Raw genomic sequence first — 16,192 nt, 5'->3', positions numbered from 1 at the left:
CTCATTGATGTTCCTAACTCTCTATCCCTCTCCTTTCCTCTCTATAAAAAAAAATCAATAAAAATATATTTAAAAAACCCCCACATTGATTTAGGTAAAACTATACATAACAGCTACTTTTTCTAGATAAAAAAAAAAAAAAAGGTTGAATATTGGCAATTTCATGTGGTCCATGTAATAGATGCTCAGGAGACAAGGAGTAGGGGATGGGAGGAAAGGCAGTCCTTTAGGGGTGGTGAGTTAACCAGAGCTTTGGCTGCATCTATTTATTTATTTATTTATTTATTTGTCAAAATGTCAGATGGCAGAATTTTGATTTTAGTAACACAAATACTACATTTAAACCATCTGTCTAATCATTTTCTTCACTGCGCAGCCTGGCATTGGGATTGGTGACTCTGACGGCCAGCTGGGCTGCTCTCTCCACAATGGCTTTGCGGTTGTTTGAGAAGACAGTGTGAGCAACCTCAGCACAGTGAGGTCTGCTGCCCATCAGCAGCACTGCAAGCTCCTTGGGGACCTGAAACTTCCGAAAGCCACTGGGCAGCATGCGCTTTGTTTTCTTGTTGCTCCCAGAACCAATGTTGGGCATCAAGATCTGGCCCTGGAATCTTCTACGCACCCTATTGTCAGTGCCTCTGGGTTTCCGCCAGTTCCGCTTAATTTTGACATGTGGGTCTGACTGGTGCTGGATGAACTTCCTGCTCCCCTTTTTGACAATCTTGGGTTTCACGAGGGGTCTGCGGGCAGCTGTGGTGTTGAGTAGGAGGTGGCTGCCACCTGCGTCGCTTTGGCTGTTTTTAATACGGAATGGCTAGTCTCTTGTAGATGTGAACCAAGCATTGCTTAGTGGTCTCTTCTCTTTGTAGAGAAAAAGGGGATTAAAAATGGGTGAAAGAGTTCATGCAGATCTATGGAAGTCTTTAAGGCCCTTAGATATTCATTGGTTTCCAAAGGATTTAAGAAAATTACATAACATATAAGATTTAAAAAAATTAAGTATTGTTGAAAGTATTACATATGTCCCCTTCTCCCCTCACTCCCCCAACTGACCCCTTCTAGCCCACCCATCCTCTGCCCTAGGCCTTCACCATGGTCTACACGGGTTATGTATATATGGTTGATCTCTCCTCACCCACCCTCCCCTGCCTTCCCTCTGACATTCCGCAGTCTTTTCTATGCTTCTATATCTCTGGATCTATTAAAAAAATATTTTTATTGACTTCAGAGGAAGGGAGGAGATAGAAACATCATTGATTTGTGGCCCACAACCTGGGTTTGTGTCCTGACAAGGAATCGAATAGTGACCTCCAGGTTCATAGGTCTATGCTCAACCACTGAGCCACAGCAGCTAGGCTCTCTGGATCTATTTCGTTCATTAGATTCCACATATGAGTGAGAGCATGTGATATTTTCTCTCTCTTACTGGCTTATTTCACTCAGCATAATACTCTCCAAGTGAGGAAATTGAGGATGAGGGAAAAGCAATTGACACCCAGATCTCCTACTGTGATGTAAACAGTGGCCAGCACAGAACTTCCTCAAATCATCTTTGGAAAGGAAAAAGTATAAATAATTTCCAGCCCAGTACTTTTCTGATAAGGAACTGCAATTCTGGACTTCTATATGATGTAGCAGTAGGTATCATCGTGAGGGTAACCTCTGCTGAGAAAACAGGCAGCTTTTAATGAACATAAACTGTATTTCAAGGTTTGACTGTAGTACTGGAATAGTTAAGAAAAGGTGTTTTTTGCAGAGACCATTTCCAACCTTCTTAATATTCCATGGCAATCACCCTTTTAAGTGCGATCTGAGAGGGTCCTCTGAATTTGATTGTGATGCTTTCAGCACATATATCTTTTAAAACCATCATATTAACAGCAGAATTGCTATCTCTGGTAAGTTACTTTTTTTTCCAGAAAGATTAAAAGTTTCAAAATGATTTCATTTGTCAAGTGGTATCAATGAAGAAATGAATTCTTGTGGCCAAATACTTTACTCTCTACGGGTGGCTGGACTAAGACTGTAAAAGGGGCATGGAGGTGGTATCTTAGACCCATAACATATGTCCCTATTCCTGGAAAAATAGCTGGGGAAAAAACAACTCTTCTAGGGAGAGCTATCTTCTTCTTCTTTTTTTTAAAAATATATTTTATTGATTTTTTACAGAGAGGAAGGAAGAGAGATAGAGAGCTAGAAACATCTATGAGAGAGAAACATCGACCAGCTGCCTCTTGCACACCCCCTACCGGGGATGTGCCCACAACCAATGTACATGCCCTTGACAGGAATCGAACCTGGGACCTGATTTCAGTTCGCAGACCAACGCTCTACCACTGATCCAAACCGGTTTCGGCGGGAGAGCTATCTTCTATCCCACAGATCTATAGGCTAAGAAGAGAGACAATACTATGACTTCCCTCCTCTGCAGCTCCACTTGTCTTCCTCTTCAGCCCCCTCTTTTTCTACCCCCCCAATCAGCTTATTTCCTTTAAAATTAAAGTGTAAAATAGTATAGTGTTTATGTTACTTAGCTTTTAAAGTTATTCTTCTACTTATAAATATGAGACTAAAATGTGTTTTGGAAGAGATCAAGCCCATTGTTGGATTCCTATGGTCTTGCTTTGCCTGCTTGTGATTTTTAGGTCACTTCCCTGGAAGTCTATCTTTTGTACAAATGGGTGCCAAGTAACCATATGACTTCTCTTATCCTATGAGAACAGGTCAAAAGTATGTGCTTTAGAACTGGGAATCACTCACAAATGGATTACGAGTTCTTTCCAGTTGGCACACACAAATGTAGTTTAAGTGCCGGGCTTTACAACCCCATCCCTTGGCACAGTGTTGTCACACAAAATATAATAATCCCAGCAACTGGATTCTTGCTTGAGTCAGATTTCTAGAAAAAGGCTATTGTGGACAGCATTTCCACCTCTTTAACGTAACCTTTCTTGGCAATAGGCAGAGATAGATTTCTCTTAGTTGGCAAAACACACACAAAAAACCAGCATTTTCCTCCCCAGGATGACAGCAACATAGCAAGGATGCCAAAGAGAAAAGGAGTATTTACTTAATCTAATAAGTGAGACGAGATTTTAAAGTATAACTAAAATGTTCCAAGAAAAAAAAATACTCGCTGAGATTCAATATTTAAAACATGTTGGCATGTGTTGGTTTTTTTTTCCACGTTTGACTTGTTACCAAGACGATTAAGAAACAGGGAATATGATGATGTGACTGAATTTTTAAATAAAAAGTATCCTGCACCTCTTAAAATTATATATATACATTATATGTATAAAATGTGTGTGTGTGTGTGTATTTATATATACACCCATGCCACGTTTTAAATATACTTGAAAGTGGCTGCTTCGGTGCCATTGGCAAGAAGGAAAGCTCTGCTCTCTGTGAGGTGGATTATTTCTTTTGTTTTTAAGTGCCTGCCTCCAGGGTACACAAAAGTGGGAGATGAAGTGGAAGGAAACCTGGGACTAGGGGGATGGGGCCGAGATGGCTGGGACTGAATCTGGGCGCTGAAAGTCAGAGAAAATCCTCCTCCAGCCTCGGAAGGGGTGTCTCCCCCAATACCAGCTCCCTCCCCCCGGGCTCGCGGGGCGGGTCCGGTTCGCTCAGTAGCGGCGGCGGCCGCGGCAGCAGCCCCGGGGCTGAGCGGCAGCGGCGGCGGCCTCCCGACAGCGCAGGGAAGCGGCGACTCCGAGCGCGCGAGGCCCAGGGGAGATCCGGCCGAGATGGAGGAAGCGTCGAGTGGAGCCGAGCCCCCGGGGAAAGATTTCCTCCTCAGCCCAGCTCCCCCGCAGCTCGGCAAGGCCCGCTTCGGGCGCCCGCGAGGCGGAAGAGGCCTGCGCCTCGGGTCTGGCAGCGGCAGCGGGCGAGCAAGTCGGGCCCAGCGGGGCGATAGGCCAGCGGTAGCCGCTTTCGGGAACCTACACCGCCTAGGCCGCTCATTGTCTCTCCCCTCCACCCGCGGGGCAAACAGGAAGCGCGCAGCCGGGCTGAGCGACGGACGGGCGCCCGGGCCAATGAGCACCGCCGACGGCGAGCGTGGCGGCGAATGGACGCGGAGAAGAGGGGCGGGACTTCCGGGCGGGCTGTCACCCTCTTCCCCCCTTTTGGGCTGGAGGCTCCACCTTTTGTGTTTCCCGCACAGTCAATCAAAATAGGAAAAAAAATTTCCCCGGACCGCTCCGGCCGTGTCCGCCGCCGCTTCCCGCATCCTCTCCCGCCGCCGCCGCCTTCGCTCCTCACCATGTGTAAGGCGGCGGGGAGCCCCGCCTGAGGTGCCCTAAACACACTATGACCGGTACGTAAAAGCCGAGAGAGCAACCCTTGCTGCTGCTGCTGCTGCCGCCGCCGCCCACAGCCCGCTCCGGGCCGCCGCCGCCGCCGGCTCCCGGCCCCGTGTGTGCGACCGAGTGTCTGTGAGAGGCAGAAAGCCGCAGTCCCCTCCCCGCCAGCCGCCACGGTCCGCCCCTCCAGCCCCAGCAGCGCCGTGTTCCCGCCGGGCCCCGGGAGGCCGGCCGGCCCGGTCCGCTGGGAGCGCATCCCCTCGCGCGCGGGCGCGGGCGGCGGGCGTGTGAGTGACTGACGGTGCGAGAGGAGCGAGCGCGAGTGCGAGCGAGCGGCGCGGAGGGAAAGGGGAGGAGAGGAGAGGAGAGGGGGCAGGGGCAGCGCGGGGAGGAGGAGGAGGGATAGAGGAGGAGGAGGAGGGTTACAGCGCGGCGGGCGGGGGCAGCCGCGGGAGGGGAGGAGGGAGCCGCCGCCGCCGCCGCCGCCGCGGGGCGGGTGGGGGAGGGGAAGGGGAGCCGGTCCGGGCTTTCGGAATAATTTCGACTCGGCCCGCGGGCCCCCTCCCTCTCCTCCACCCGCCTTCCTCCCCCTTCTCCCCCCTCCCCCCCGCGCTGTGCCTGCAGCTCCTGAAAAGCCTGTGAAACAAGAGGAAATGGCTGCCTTAGACGTGGACAGCGGCGGCGGCGGCAGCGGCGGCGGCCACGGCGAGTATCTGCAGCAGCAGCAGCAGCAGCAGCAGCACGGAAACGGCGCGGTGGCGGCGGCGGCGGCCCAGGTGAGGCGCGGCCGAGCCCCGGCCGGCTCCCCCCTCGCGCCGCTTTCTCCTCCCCTCGCTCTGCCCTCCCTCCCTCCGCGCCTCTCTCCTCCCCTCCCCTCCCCCAGCCCCGGAGCGGCCGCCCGAGGCGCCAACGCTCCGACCCCGCCCGCTCTCCCCCTCCCGCCCGCTCTCCGCCGCCCGCCTTTTTGTGTGTGAGTGTGCGTGTGTGTGAGCGCGCGCCCTCCCGGAGGTGGGCTCGGGCGGAAGGTGGAGGCCCGGCGCGCTGCCCGCCGCCCGCCTTCCCGCGGACGCCCGAGCGGGAGTGCGTGCGAGCGGGAGGACACGAGCCGGCGTGCGGGAGGAGGAGGAGGAGGTAAAGGAGGAGGAGGAGGAGGAGGAGGTAAAGGAGGAGGAGGAGGAGGAGGAGGAGGCCGTGGCCGTGAGCGCGGGCTGGCGCTCGCCCGGGCGCCGCCTGCGAGGACCGGTCGCACTTCCTGTGCGAGCGGCAGGCCCGGCCCTAACCGCCACCCCTCCCCCTGTCTCCCTCTCTGAACCCGCCCCTCGGGGGTAGGACACTCAGCCGTCACCGCTCGCTCTGCTGGCCGCTACCTGCAGCAAGATTGGGCCCACCTCGCCGGGCGACGACGACGAGGAGGAGGCGGCCGCCGCCGCCGGGGACCCCGCCGCCGTATCCGGAGCGGTAAGTCCCGCGCGCGCGCGCGGCCCGCCCCCGCCGAGGCCCGGCGCCCGCCATCCCAGGCCCGCGGCGCTCCCGCCGCCCCGAGGCCGCCCTCCCCGGCGCCCGCGCCTTCCCCGATCGCGCGGCCAGCGCGCCCTTTCCTGCTCCTCCGCAGGCTTGTTTGGGGCCCGAAGCCAGCCCAGGCTTTCCCTACATGGTCGCTGCGGAACCTCGATCCACGTTCACTACAAAATGAGGTCTGGGAGGGCGGGGGTGGGAGACTCCAAAATGGATGTTTGAGTAATTCATATCGCCGCCGAGAACTCCTTGCCTGCACACCACAGAATTTCCAAGCACAGCCTATCGGCCATAGATAGTATCAGCCAGAGGCACAGCGTCTTTAGTTTTTAGGGTTTTTGAACGTGGAGCCTTTTCGGTTGGAAGTTACTAGAGCTTACTGATTTAAACCGTAAATTGTTTAAAAAGAAAAAAGGAAGGTTTACTCTTTGAATTATCTTTTTGTATGCAGGAGTGGGTACTTTGAAGTGCTTTTTCAGTGGCCATTCTAAATGGTCGAATTTTAGTTTTTGCAGACTCTTATTTTGCAGTAATTTTTCACAAGTCGAATAAATAAGTGAAACATTTAATTAGCGGCTGTTGGAGTCACTGAAGTTACTTAGATAATATTTTGGCTTTTGAAATTGAACCTGGATACCAGTGTTAGAAACAAAAGTACATGTAAGAAGTTGTACTTCCATGCATGCTAATGCACACCACACTTAAAACAGTTGAATTTAGTTAGTAAAGCCCTGTTACCATTGCTTGTCTGATGGGACGTGGTAAGACGCTTTTTTGTATTGTTTTTAGAGTGTCTGGAGCAGGGGGAGGAGCTGATGGGTTATCTGAGGGCTTAATTCAAATGATCTAGGAAAACAGCTTTTAGCACTGTTGCTTGTGACTTTTATATTTGCTGGAATCATTGCTGTTGCATTAGTGTAACACGTAGATGTATTTACTTATTAAAGTAATTGAAGCATTTTCCTTTGAGGTGGATTATAGGAATTGACTTGTGTGTAGTGATATTTGGAAGTAGTCACAGAAGACAAAAACCGTTTGATATTTGATATAGTCTGCTGGATATTCTTAACATTTCTAGGCATTAAAAGTGAAGCCAAAGTTAAGCTATGTTGTTAAATGTTGTATTTGTAATTTTAGTGCTTCAAGTTATATTGTAGAGAGAGATGAATGGTTTTAGTGTCTTAAAAAAAGTATGACTTTTAAGTTTTAAACTTAATTTTTGATTGATTGATAAACCTTAACTACATCTCTCTAGCTCTACAATGACAAGACAGAATGAAATTACTGCATAAGTAAAATTGCAAGCCAGATTGCTTCTACTTTTTAATATTTTCAGTTAGAACAAAAAACTTTGTAGTTGCAACTTAACCAAGTTTAGGTATCAGGTCACCGATGGGGGAGGGGAGAAGTAAAGGAGGAAGTGAAGGTGAAAATATGTGTATGTACATGTATGAGTGAATCTTACATGAATCTCAGTCCCAGGAATGGAATATTATCTCCAGCTTTAGCCTACTGTAGTCATATATCACTTGTAGAAAAGTTGTTTCCATTCCTCTTCAACTCATACTCTGAACTACTCTCTACTGATATATATTTCCCTGTAGATGAACATGAACTAGAATCGGAGCATTTTTTTTCTTCGTTTGGTAACTGTACAGAAAATTTTTCACTGAGTAAAATTGGTAAGACTGGCTTGAATATATTTGCCTTAGGAAATGGGAAAATTATTTTTCTTGTTCAAATGAATTTCCGACATGTGCATCTCAGAAAATGAGAATTTACGGTAATGATTTTATGGGCAATTTTTTTTTTCCACCTGAAGATATGCTTAGGTCATCTGCTTTAATTACTCAAATTACTGGGAATCTTGAGACATCTACAGACAGCTTTATTTTGTAGCTGTGTTTTTTTTTTTAAATTCTTATTTTGGAAGAATTTTAAATTTACAGAAAAGTTGCAAAGATAGAACTTGAGGGTTACCCTTCATCCAGCTTCCCCTAATATTAATATAGACATGTTAGTTGCAACTTAACCAAGTTTAGGTATGAAATTAGGAAATTAACAATGATACAGTACTATTATTAACGACAAATTTTATTCTTATTTTACCAGTTTTTCTACTATTGTCCATTTTCTGTTCCAGGATCCAGTCCAGGGTACCACATTGCATATAGTATTGTTATATTTAAAATCAGTTAAATACATATATATATTTCAATCTTATGCCAGTTTAGTTTGGTATTTTAGGATTAAAAGGTTATTGAAAAGCCAATCACCTGCACTGGAGATTTGCTTTAAATATTTCAAATTTAGAATTTGTTTTAATATTATATGGATTCATCCTGGATCCTGACCAAGAATGGATAGATACCCTTAGTACTGTACTAAATAGATTTAATCACAAAACAATCTCACCTGTATTGCCCTACACCAGGGACTGATGGCAAGGCTCTTTTCTACTTTATTATTAAAAGTTGTGTAGTTAATTTAAAAAAAATTTTTATTGTTGGAAGAATTACATAGGTCCTCCTTTTTTGTGTAATTTTTGTAATAAATCAGGGAACAAAGTATAAGTAAAGTAGACCTTTGTGACATATTAACTTGTCTGTTTTGCATTTGTGTGTACTTATGGATTATTTATTTCATTTGTACTATAGTGTAATAAGCTGTACAAGTACATATTATAAAAGTTGTTGCCTGACCTTCACTTTAGGTTGTAAATTAAGTGTTCATTTAGTATACAAATGTTGGTGAGCTAAAAAATAAATAATAGCTTATTTTTTAAAAAGAGGTTATTTTTACCATTACTTAAAAAAAATCTACATTGTCATTGTAATGAATTCATTAGGTATTTGTTTTTATTTGAAGTCTGAGTTCTTTAGTGTTCCTTGATGATTTCAAGAAACTTACCTAAGAATGGTTTTTCATTTGTTTCTACCTTAGCTTCATACTTTCTTGTTTCTGGTTACACTCTTTGCTTGCCTCTTTGGTTTTCATATAAAGCTATTTGTGGGAAGTGAGAAGTTAAAATCCTTTTCAAATGCTATGCAGTAAGTGGTATGAATTTTTTATTTTTCCCTATCTACACATATTATCTGAGAAGATAAACCTTTTTTTCTTTTCTCTTATCCCCAAGTCCCCACCTCCACCCCATTTTTATATCCTGGTTGTACTGGAGAATGTCCTTGTAATGAACTGCCGTAGTAATGTTTCAGGGCTACTCTGGGTTGTGGTCCTGTCACTGTAATTACTAGTGTGTGTTTATATGCAGAAGGAACCTCAGAGTACCTTCAGTTAAAACTTTTTACAGTAATGCCAACTTCCACCTAAATACAGGAAGTATTTAGATAGTATTTTGTTGTCCAATGAGAATATTAAAAGTTACTGAGAGAAACACGGGTGGATTTTTCTTTTAGTCTGAAGCTTATGTGAAGGGTTATCTTGATCCTAAACCAAATACTAGTTCTGAGTGGCTCATTTGTTTGGAGCATCTGATTCCCCGTTAGAGGACATACCTAGGTTGCAGGTGTGATCCCAAGTTGGGCCCGGGTTTGGGCTTGTAGTGGGGCAAACTGATCGTTTCTTTCTCACATTGATGTTTCTCTCTTCCTCTCTCTAAAAATCAGTTTAAAAAAAGATTCTGTAGTGAGGGTTTTAAAAATTAACATTTAGTAAATCTTTTAAAACTAAATTATTTCATTAAAGAAAAACATTTTTTATTGCTTTCTTCTTTTTATTAATCCACACCCAAGAATATTTAGAGTGAAAGACTTAAAGAGAAACATCAATGTGAGTGAGACACATTGATTGGCTGCCTCCCCCATGCCCTGACCAGGACCAGGATTGAGGCTGCAACTGAAGTACAGGCTCTTGCTCAGAATTGAACTCTGGACTCTTCAGTCCAGAAGAGTCCTAATGCTCTATTCACTGAGCCAAACCAGCTAGCTTATTGCTGTTTTTTTCCCCCTCCTTTATATTAAATTATCTCTTGCTATTCCTAGCTATTTTCCCCACCCCCTGGCTTGGGCCAAATAAACAAATAAGCCACATTAATAAATGCATTGGGCCAAATAAACAAATAAACCACATTAATAAATGCATAAATACATAATACATAATACATACATACATACATAATACATACATAAATTTTAATCCTCGCTTGAGGTCATTTTTTTCTATTGATTTCAAAGAGAGAGGAAGCGAAAAGGGAGGGGGGAGAGAGAGAGAGAGAGAAAGAGAGAAACATTGATGTGATAGAGAAACATCAATTGGTTGCCTCATACATGCCCCCCAACTGGGATCAAACCCTCAACCTGCTTATGTGCCCATTCCTGGAATTATCTACCTTTCAGTGCAAGGGCGGATGCTTAAACACCTGAGACACATGCCAGGGCATAAATATTTTTATGTTTTTCACCTTCAGTTTATTAAAAAATGTTCAAATCATTTTTGTCCTAGGTTTGGGGATTTCCCTTTTTTTTTTTTTTTTGTAGTTACTTTTTTGAGAAGGGATTTCCCTTCAATTAATAACCTGCTTTGTTGGGAAAACGTGGTACTACAGTTTATTTTTATTTAGCTTCTGGAGAGGGAGGGGTGTGCTTGGGTAGTATTTACTCAGAATTGTCATTTGAGTAGTTGTATTTATTTTCAAAGAATTTCTTGACTAGAAAGCAGTTCACTGATGGTTGAATATCTGCCCTTTTATTTTCCTGTGAAATGAATACTTTATATGTCATAAGTTAACTTTTTAAAAGATGATAAAAGGCCTAAATGCTAGTAATATATAGTTAATTTGTATCTGAGACACTATATTCTTTTATATAGGTTAAATAATTATAAATTTAATGCTGGTCAGAAAAAATTTCAACAGTTGATTCTTTAAAGGTGATCAATAACCTTAACAAGGATTGGATTTTAGATATTATACTGTACTGCAGGTTTCAATATAAAGTACAGACTAACATGTCTTTAGCTTATTTAAAATGCCAAGAGAGACTGAAATGAAATGTGAATTGTTACTTTAACATAAGAAAAGATGACTTAACCTTCTAATTGCTATACCATATAGAAGTTGAATGATGTGTGACATTAATGTTTGGTGCTTCATTTTAATGACAAGTTTGATAGATTTAAAAGATTGTATTGTATTTATTTATTTATTTATATTTTTTTGTTTGTTAATCCTCACCTGAGGATATTTTTTCATTGATTTTTAGGGAGAGTGGAAGGGAGAGGGAAAGACAGAAACATTGATGTGTCTTACATTGATTGGTTGCCTCCTTCATGAGCCCACAACCAAGGTACATGCTCTTCACTGGACTTGAACCCGGGATCCCTGGGTCCTCAGGCTGACGCTCTATCCACTGAGCCAAACCGGCTAGGACAAAGATTGTAGTATTTAAGTGATCATTGTTTTAGTTCAGGCTTAGATGTTTGTAATGAGTCCCAGTTTCTCTGCTTGTATTCTTTTCCGCCTTTCAGTCTCCTTCACTGGGCCTTAGTTTATCTTTATGAAACATATCTGATTGTACCACTTGTTTAAAAACCTTTTATAGCTTTCATTTACTGTCTGCAGGATAAAGTCTAAACTCCTTACCAGAATATACAAAGCCATTTACTACAGGCCCTGACAAAAATGTCTAGTCCTGTTATCCTTTTCTCTGAATATGAGCCTTTTCAGGATCTTCTCTTTAAACATCAAACTACATGTTTCTTTTTGTCTGTGACTTACTCTATCTAGTAATTCCTCTGTCTCTATTTTCTAATTACCCAAATGAATTATTAAATTTTATTCTAAAATTACTTTAAATATATCTTATGTGAGATAATAGTTTTTTTAGGCTTCTATGTTCCCAAATAGTGTTTTGATCATATGGCTAGTATATACTTTTCACATGTAGTAGCATGTATGTGTTTGTTTGCTTAGATAGATGTGAACCATTTGACGAAAAAGATAGTTTATTTCATGGAATTTCTCATCTGCTTATTTCATTTTGACAGATATGCACAAATACCTTGAGTTGTGTCATTAATACTGTGGTTTTATCCATTGAAATATATATTAACTATTCCGATATGAAAATTAGGTAGCGAGTTTCTTTAATAAACTTTTAAAATATTCTGGTTCTGTAATATTTGTAATAGAAATGTGGAATGGGTTATGTTGCGAGAACAGTATTTGTCTAACCTTTTTTTATGGTCATAGACCCCTTTTGAGAATATGATTGAGCCCTATCATCCCCTCCCCCATTGTACTTTTCACTTTCTCAAAAAGTTGGTACAGTATTAGAGGATTCAAAGATCCTTTGAAATGCAGGCATGGATCCTAGGTTTAGAATGCTGGGCTAGATATGCTTCTGCTCTCATTGCCTAGTTATTTGTGGTGGTTTAGGAAATCACATAGATCTAGAAGGAAGTGGGATAGGAATCGTTTTATTTTGATGGTAATTAATACAGGATTTCATTAGTCATGTGTTTATCCCATTTCTTAGTGGGTGACAGTATGGAATAGTATGTAAGGGTCTGGGTTCTATAGTTAGACTTGGCCTAGTTTTATATCTTGTCTTGGCACTTGATAGCTCTGTGATTTGTCCCTCAATTTTCTCCTCTGTGAAATGTGAATAATGCTAACACTACCTCAGTATTGTTGAAAGGAGTAAGTAATAAAATCTTATAAACCCCAATTAGAGTTCTTGGCATTAAAAAAAAAAAGCTCAAATGCTAGACATTATTGTTACTATGCCCTAAAAAGAATTCTGTCCTTTGACATTGACATGTAGAATTTTATTGCTTTTTGCTTTTCTACACTGGTGTTTTTCCAATCTAATTTTAAAGTATTGGGATGATACCTGAGATTCCAACAGGTCACAGATTGCAAAATGTAAATACTGGGCACTTGACTGTAAACTTAAATAGAATAGTAGGTAAAGCCACAGTTCCTTGTTAAGTTTTTAAAGGTGTCATTTTTTAAAAAGTAATTCATGGGAAAAATAAAGAATTGCTAATAGAATATCCCTAGACAGGAGTTTGTTCTGGAGTGCATTAAAACATGCCATCAAAGAGTCACTTGAATTATTTGATTAAAGATTTAAATTAATAATATACAAACCTAATTCACATGGTTTGATAACACTGCACTAGTAATGTTTCTTTTTTTCTCATATATAATACACCTGATATTTTTAGTGCATTGTATATTTTTTGAATTCAGTGTTTGAGGTATGTCTGGTTTGAGCTGTTTATACTTTTTTCTAGCCACTTCTATTATTTTTAACTGTATAGCATTAGAGATCATAGATGAGGGAATAAAAGATCAGTTAGCGGTCATAAAGCAAAGACTGCTTACTGAAAAATTTTCCTGCTCAAATAGCATGGGTTATTTTTATAATAAAAAAGTTGGAAATGATAATTATTGTAGTTTATTTTCTGAAATTTTAAAATATTCGGGGGGGGGGGGGGGGGAGAAAGAGAGCCCGAACTCCAAACTCACCTATCAAGATCCATTTGTTGTTCTACTTATTCGTTCATTCATTGGTTGATTCTTGTACATGCTTTGTTGGGGGATCGAACCTGCAACTGTGGCGTATCAGGTGATGCTCTAACCAACTGGCCAAGGCTGTAGGTTATATAGTACTGCTTCTGTATTTGAACTCCACTGTGTTAAGAGAACTTTTATTTTTAGGTAGTAGGATTTATGTCAGTTTGTAGAGTTTTGAGGACTGGTTTAACTCTACTACAAGTATATATCTCAAAACAGTTTTTGTTTTCTTCATCCAGACAGGTGATTTGGCTGCTGTACAGTTAGGAGGAGCACCAAACCGGTGGGAGGTTTTGTCAGCCACACCTACAACTATAAAAGATGAAGCGGGTAATCTAGTACAGATTCCAAGTGCTGCTACTTCGAGTGGGCAGTATGTTCTTCCCCTTCAGAATTTGCAGAATCAACAAATATTTTCAGTTGCACCAGGATCAGAGTCATCGAATGGTACAGTGTCCAATGTTCAATATCAAGTAATACCACAGATTCAGTCAACAGATGGTCAACAGGTTCAGATTGGCTTCACAGGAACTTCAGATAATGGCGGTATAAATCAAGAAAGTGGTCAAATTCAGATCATTCCTGGCTCTAATCAAACCTTGCTTGCCTCTGGAACACCTCCTGCTAATATTCAGAATCTCATACCACAGACTGGTCAAGTCCAGGTTCAGGGAGTTACAATTGGTGGTTCATCTTTTCCTGGCCAAACCCAAGTAGTTGCTAATGTGCCTCTTGGTCTGCCAGGAAATATTACCTTTGTACCAATCAACAGTGTCGATCTAGATTCTTTGGGACTCTCGGGCAGTTCTCAGACAATGACTGCAGGCATTAATGCCGATGGACATTTGATAAATACAGGACAAGCTATGGATAGTTCAGACAATTCAGAAAGGACTGGTGAGCGGGTTTCTCCTGATATTAATGAAACTAATACTGATACAGATTTATTTGTGCCAACGTCCTCTTCATCACAGTTGCCTGTTACTATAGACAGTACAGGTATATTGCAACAAAACACAAATAGCTTGACTACTTCTAGTGGGCAAGTCCATTCTTCAGATCTTCAGGGAAATTACATCCAGTCGCCTGTTTCTGAAGAGACACAGGCTCAGAATATTCAGGTTTCTACAGCACAGCCTGTTGTACAACATTTACAACTTCAAGAGTCTCAGCAGCCAACCAGTCAAGCCCAAATTGTGCAAGGTATTACACCACAGACAATCCATGGTGTGCAAGCAAGTGGTCAAAATATATCACAACAGGCTTTGCAAAATCTTCAGTTGCAGCTGAATCCTGGAACCTTTTTAATTCAGGCACAGACAGTGACCCCTTCTGGACAAATAACTTGGCAAACATTTCAAGTACAAGGGGTCCAGAACTTGCAGAATTTGCAAATACAGAATACTGCTGCCCAACAAATAACTTTGACACCTGTTCAGACACTTACGCTTGGTCAGGTTGCAGCAGGTGGAGCCTTGACTTCAACTCCAGTTAGTCTAAGCACTGGTCAGTTGCCAAATCTACAGACAGTTACAGTAAACTCTATAGATTCTACTGGTATACAGCTACACCCAGGAGAGAATGCTGACAGTCCTGCAGGTAAGTCTTAAGTCATATTGTAACCATAGATAGGTTCACTGATTTGTCAATATGTAGGGAATATTTTGCTTTAGATGTTTATCAGTATCTTTAGATATGTTGCCCTAAATTTGTATGAAAAGTAGACATCAAAGTGTCTTCCAAATTGTTCTTCATTGAAATTTTGTAGTTTTTGAAGTCAAGGATTTATTTCTCCATTATGCCATTATATTTGTAATTTTTCCTTTCTCAATTCTGTATTTGTTTTCACATATGATTGGTGTTGTCAAACATTACAAAATTTTTATTTGGCAGATAAAGTGTCTTGGTCATCCTTGGTGTGATATAAGTTCAGTGTTTTCTGCACTATATCTAATTGGGGAATCTGATTGGCATAGTAAAAATAAAAACATGGTACTGTTGTCTCAGCTAGTAGCTAGCTAGCTGTGCTATTTTGGCCAAGTTACTTTTTCTCTTGCAAACTCAGTTTCCTCATCATGTAAAATTGGGTTGTTAGACTAAGTAACTATATCTAAGTTAGCTTCCCAGACCTAAAATTCTTTGATTCTCTGACAGTTTATTCTTACAAGTGTGTAGTGGCTTTGAACTTAGTTGTGCTAGACATGTTATTTATAGTATGGGGTAGAAATTTCAGAAGTCTACTCTTTTTGTGTGCAAGAATTAAATAGTATAGTTTTAAAAGAAATTCTTTTATAGTTTTAAAAGAATTAAATAGTATAGTTTTAAAAGAAATGTGTTATAATGTTTATTTAGAAAGCATCTTACTGTGTTGTACTAAATCCTTTTGCTCTTCTACTTTTAATTTGTTCTTTCGTGGAGATTTTAATTTTTTTTAATATTTAAATTCTTACCCATTGAGTCTAGAGAGACAGGAAAGAAGAAGGGGCAGAGAAGGGGGGAAAGAAAGAGAAAAACAACAATGTGAGAGGGAAACTTGGATAGGTTACTGTTCATATTCTAGAACCTGCAACCTGGATTTATACCCCGACTGGGAATTAACCTGTCAATCTTTTGGTGCACAGGAGGAGCTCAACCAATTAAGTCACTCTGGCAGGGAGAGATTTTGTGGCGATTTTAACCTTCCATTAAGTTAGTGATTCTAAATTCTTAAATTGGGATGCTTAAATTTAATTTACTGAAATAATTTCCATCACAATAAAGACTGCCTTTTTTCTTTTGAGAAATTTGTGATATATGCTTAGAAAATTGGAATTGTCTTAAAGCCTCAGGT

The 16,192-nt window shown here is 42.0% G+C and overlaps 1 protein-coding gene across 1 annotated transcript in view; it reads left to right on the top strand.

The window, feature by feature from the left end:
• The first annotated feature begins 3,616 nt into the window (after window positions 1-3,616).
• Window positions 3,617-16,192, top strand: part of SP3 (Sp3 transcription factor) — a 41,232-nt gene continuing 28,656 nt past the window's right edge. The window contains exons 1-4 of the mRNA XM_084892656.1: window positions 3,617-4,321; window positions 4,932-5,083; window positions 5,637-5,765; window positions 13,602-14,961. Coding sequence (XP_084748782.1) covers window positions 4,315-4,321; window positions 4,932-5,083; window positions 5,637-5,765; window positions 13,602-14,961 — 1,648 coding nt within the window. The 5' untranslated portion in view covers window positions 3,617-4,314. The remainder of the gene's footprint in view (window positions 4,322-4,931; window positions 5,084-5,636; window positions 5,766-13,601; window positions 14,962-16,192) is intronic.

This window comes from Pipistrellus hanaki, assembly GCF_964339955.1.
Source record: "Pipistrellus hanaki genome assembly, chromosome: 8".
Taxonomy (NCBI): Eukaryota; Metazoa; Chordata; class Mammalia; order Chiroptera; family Vespertilionidae; genus Pipistrellus; species Pipistrellus hanaki.
The sequence above is the reverse complement of the archived record's forward strand: the minus strand, read 5'-3'. Positions and strand labels throughout refer to the sequence as shown.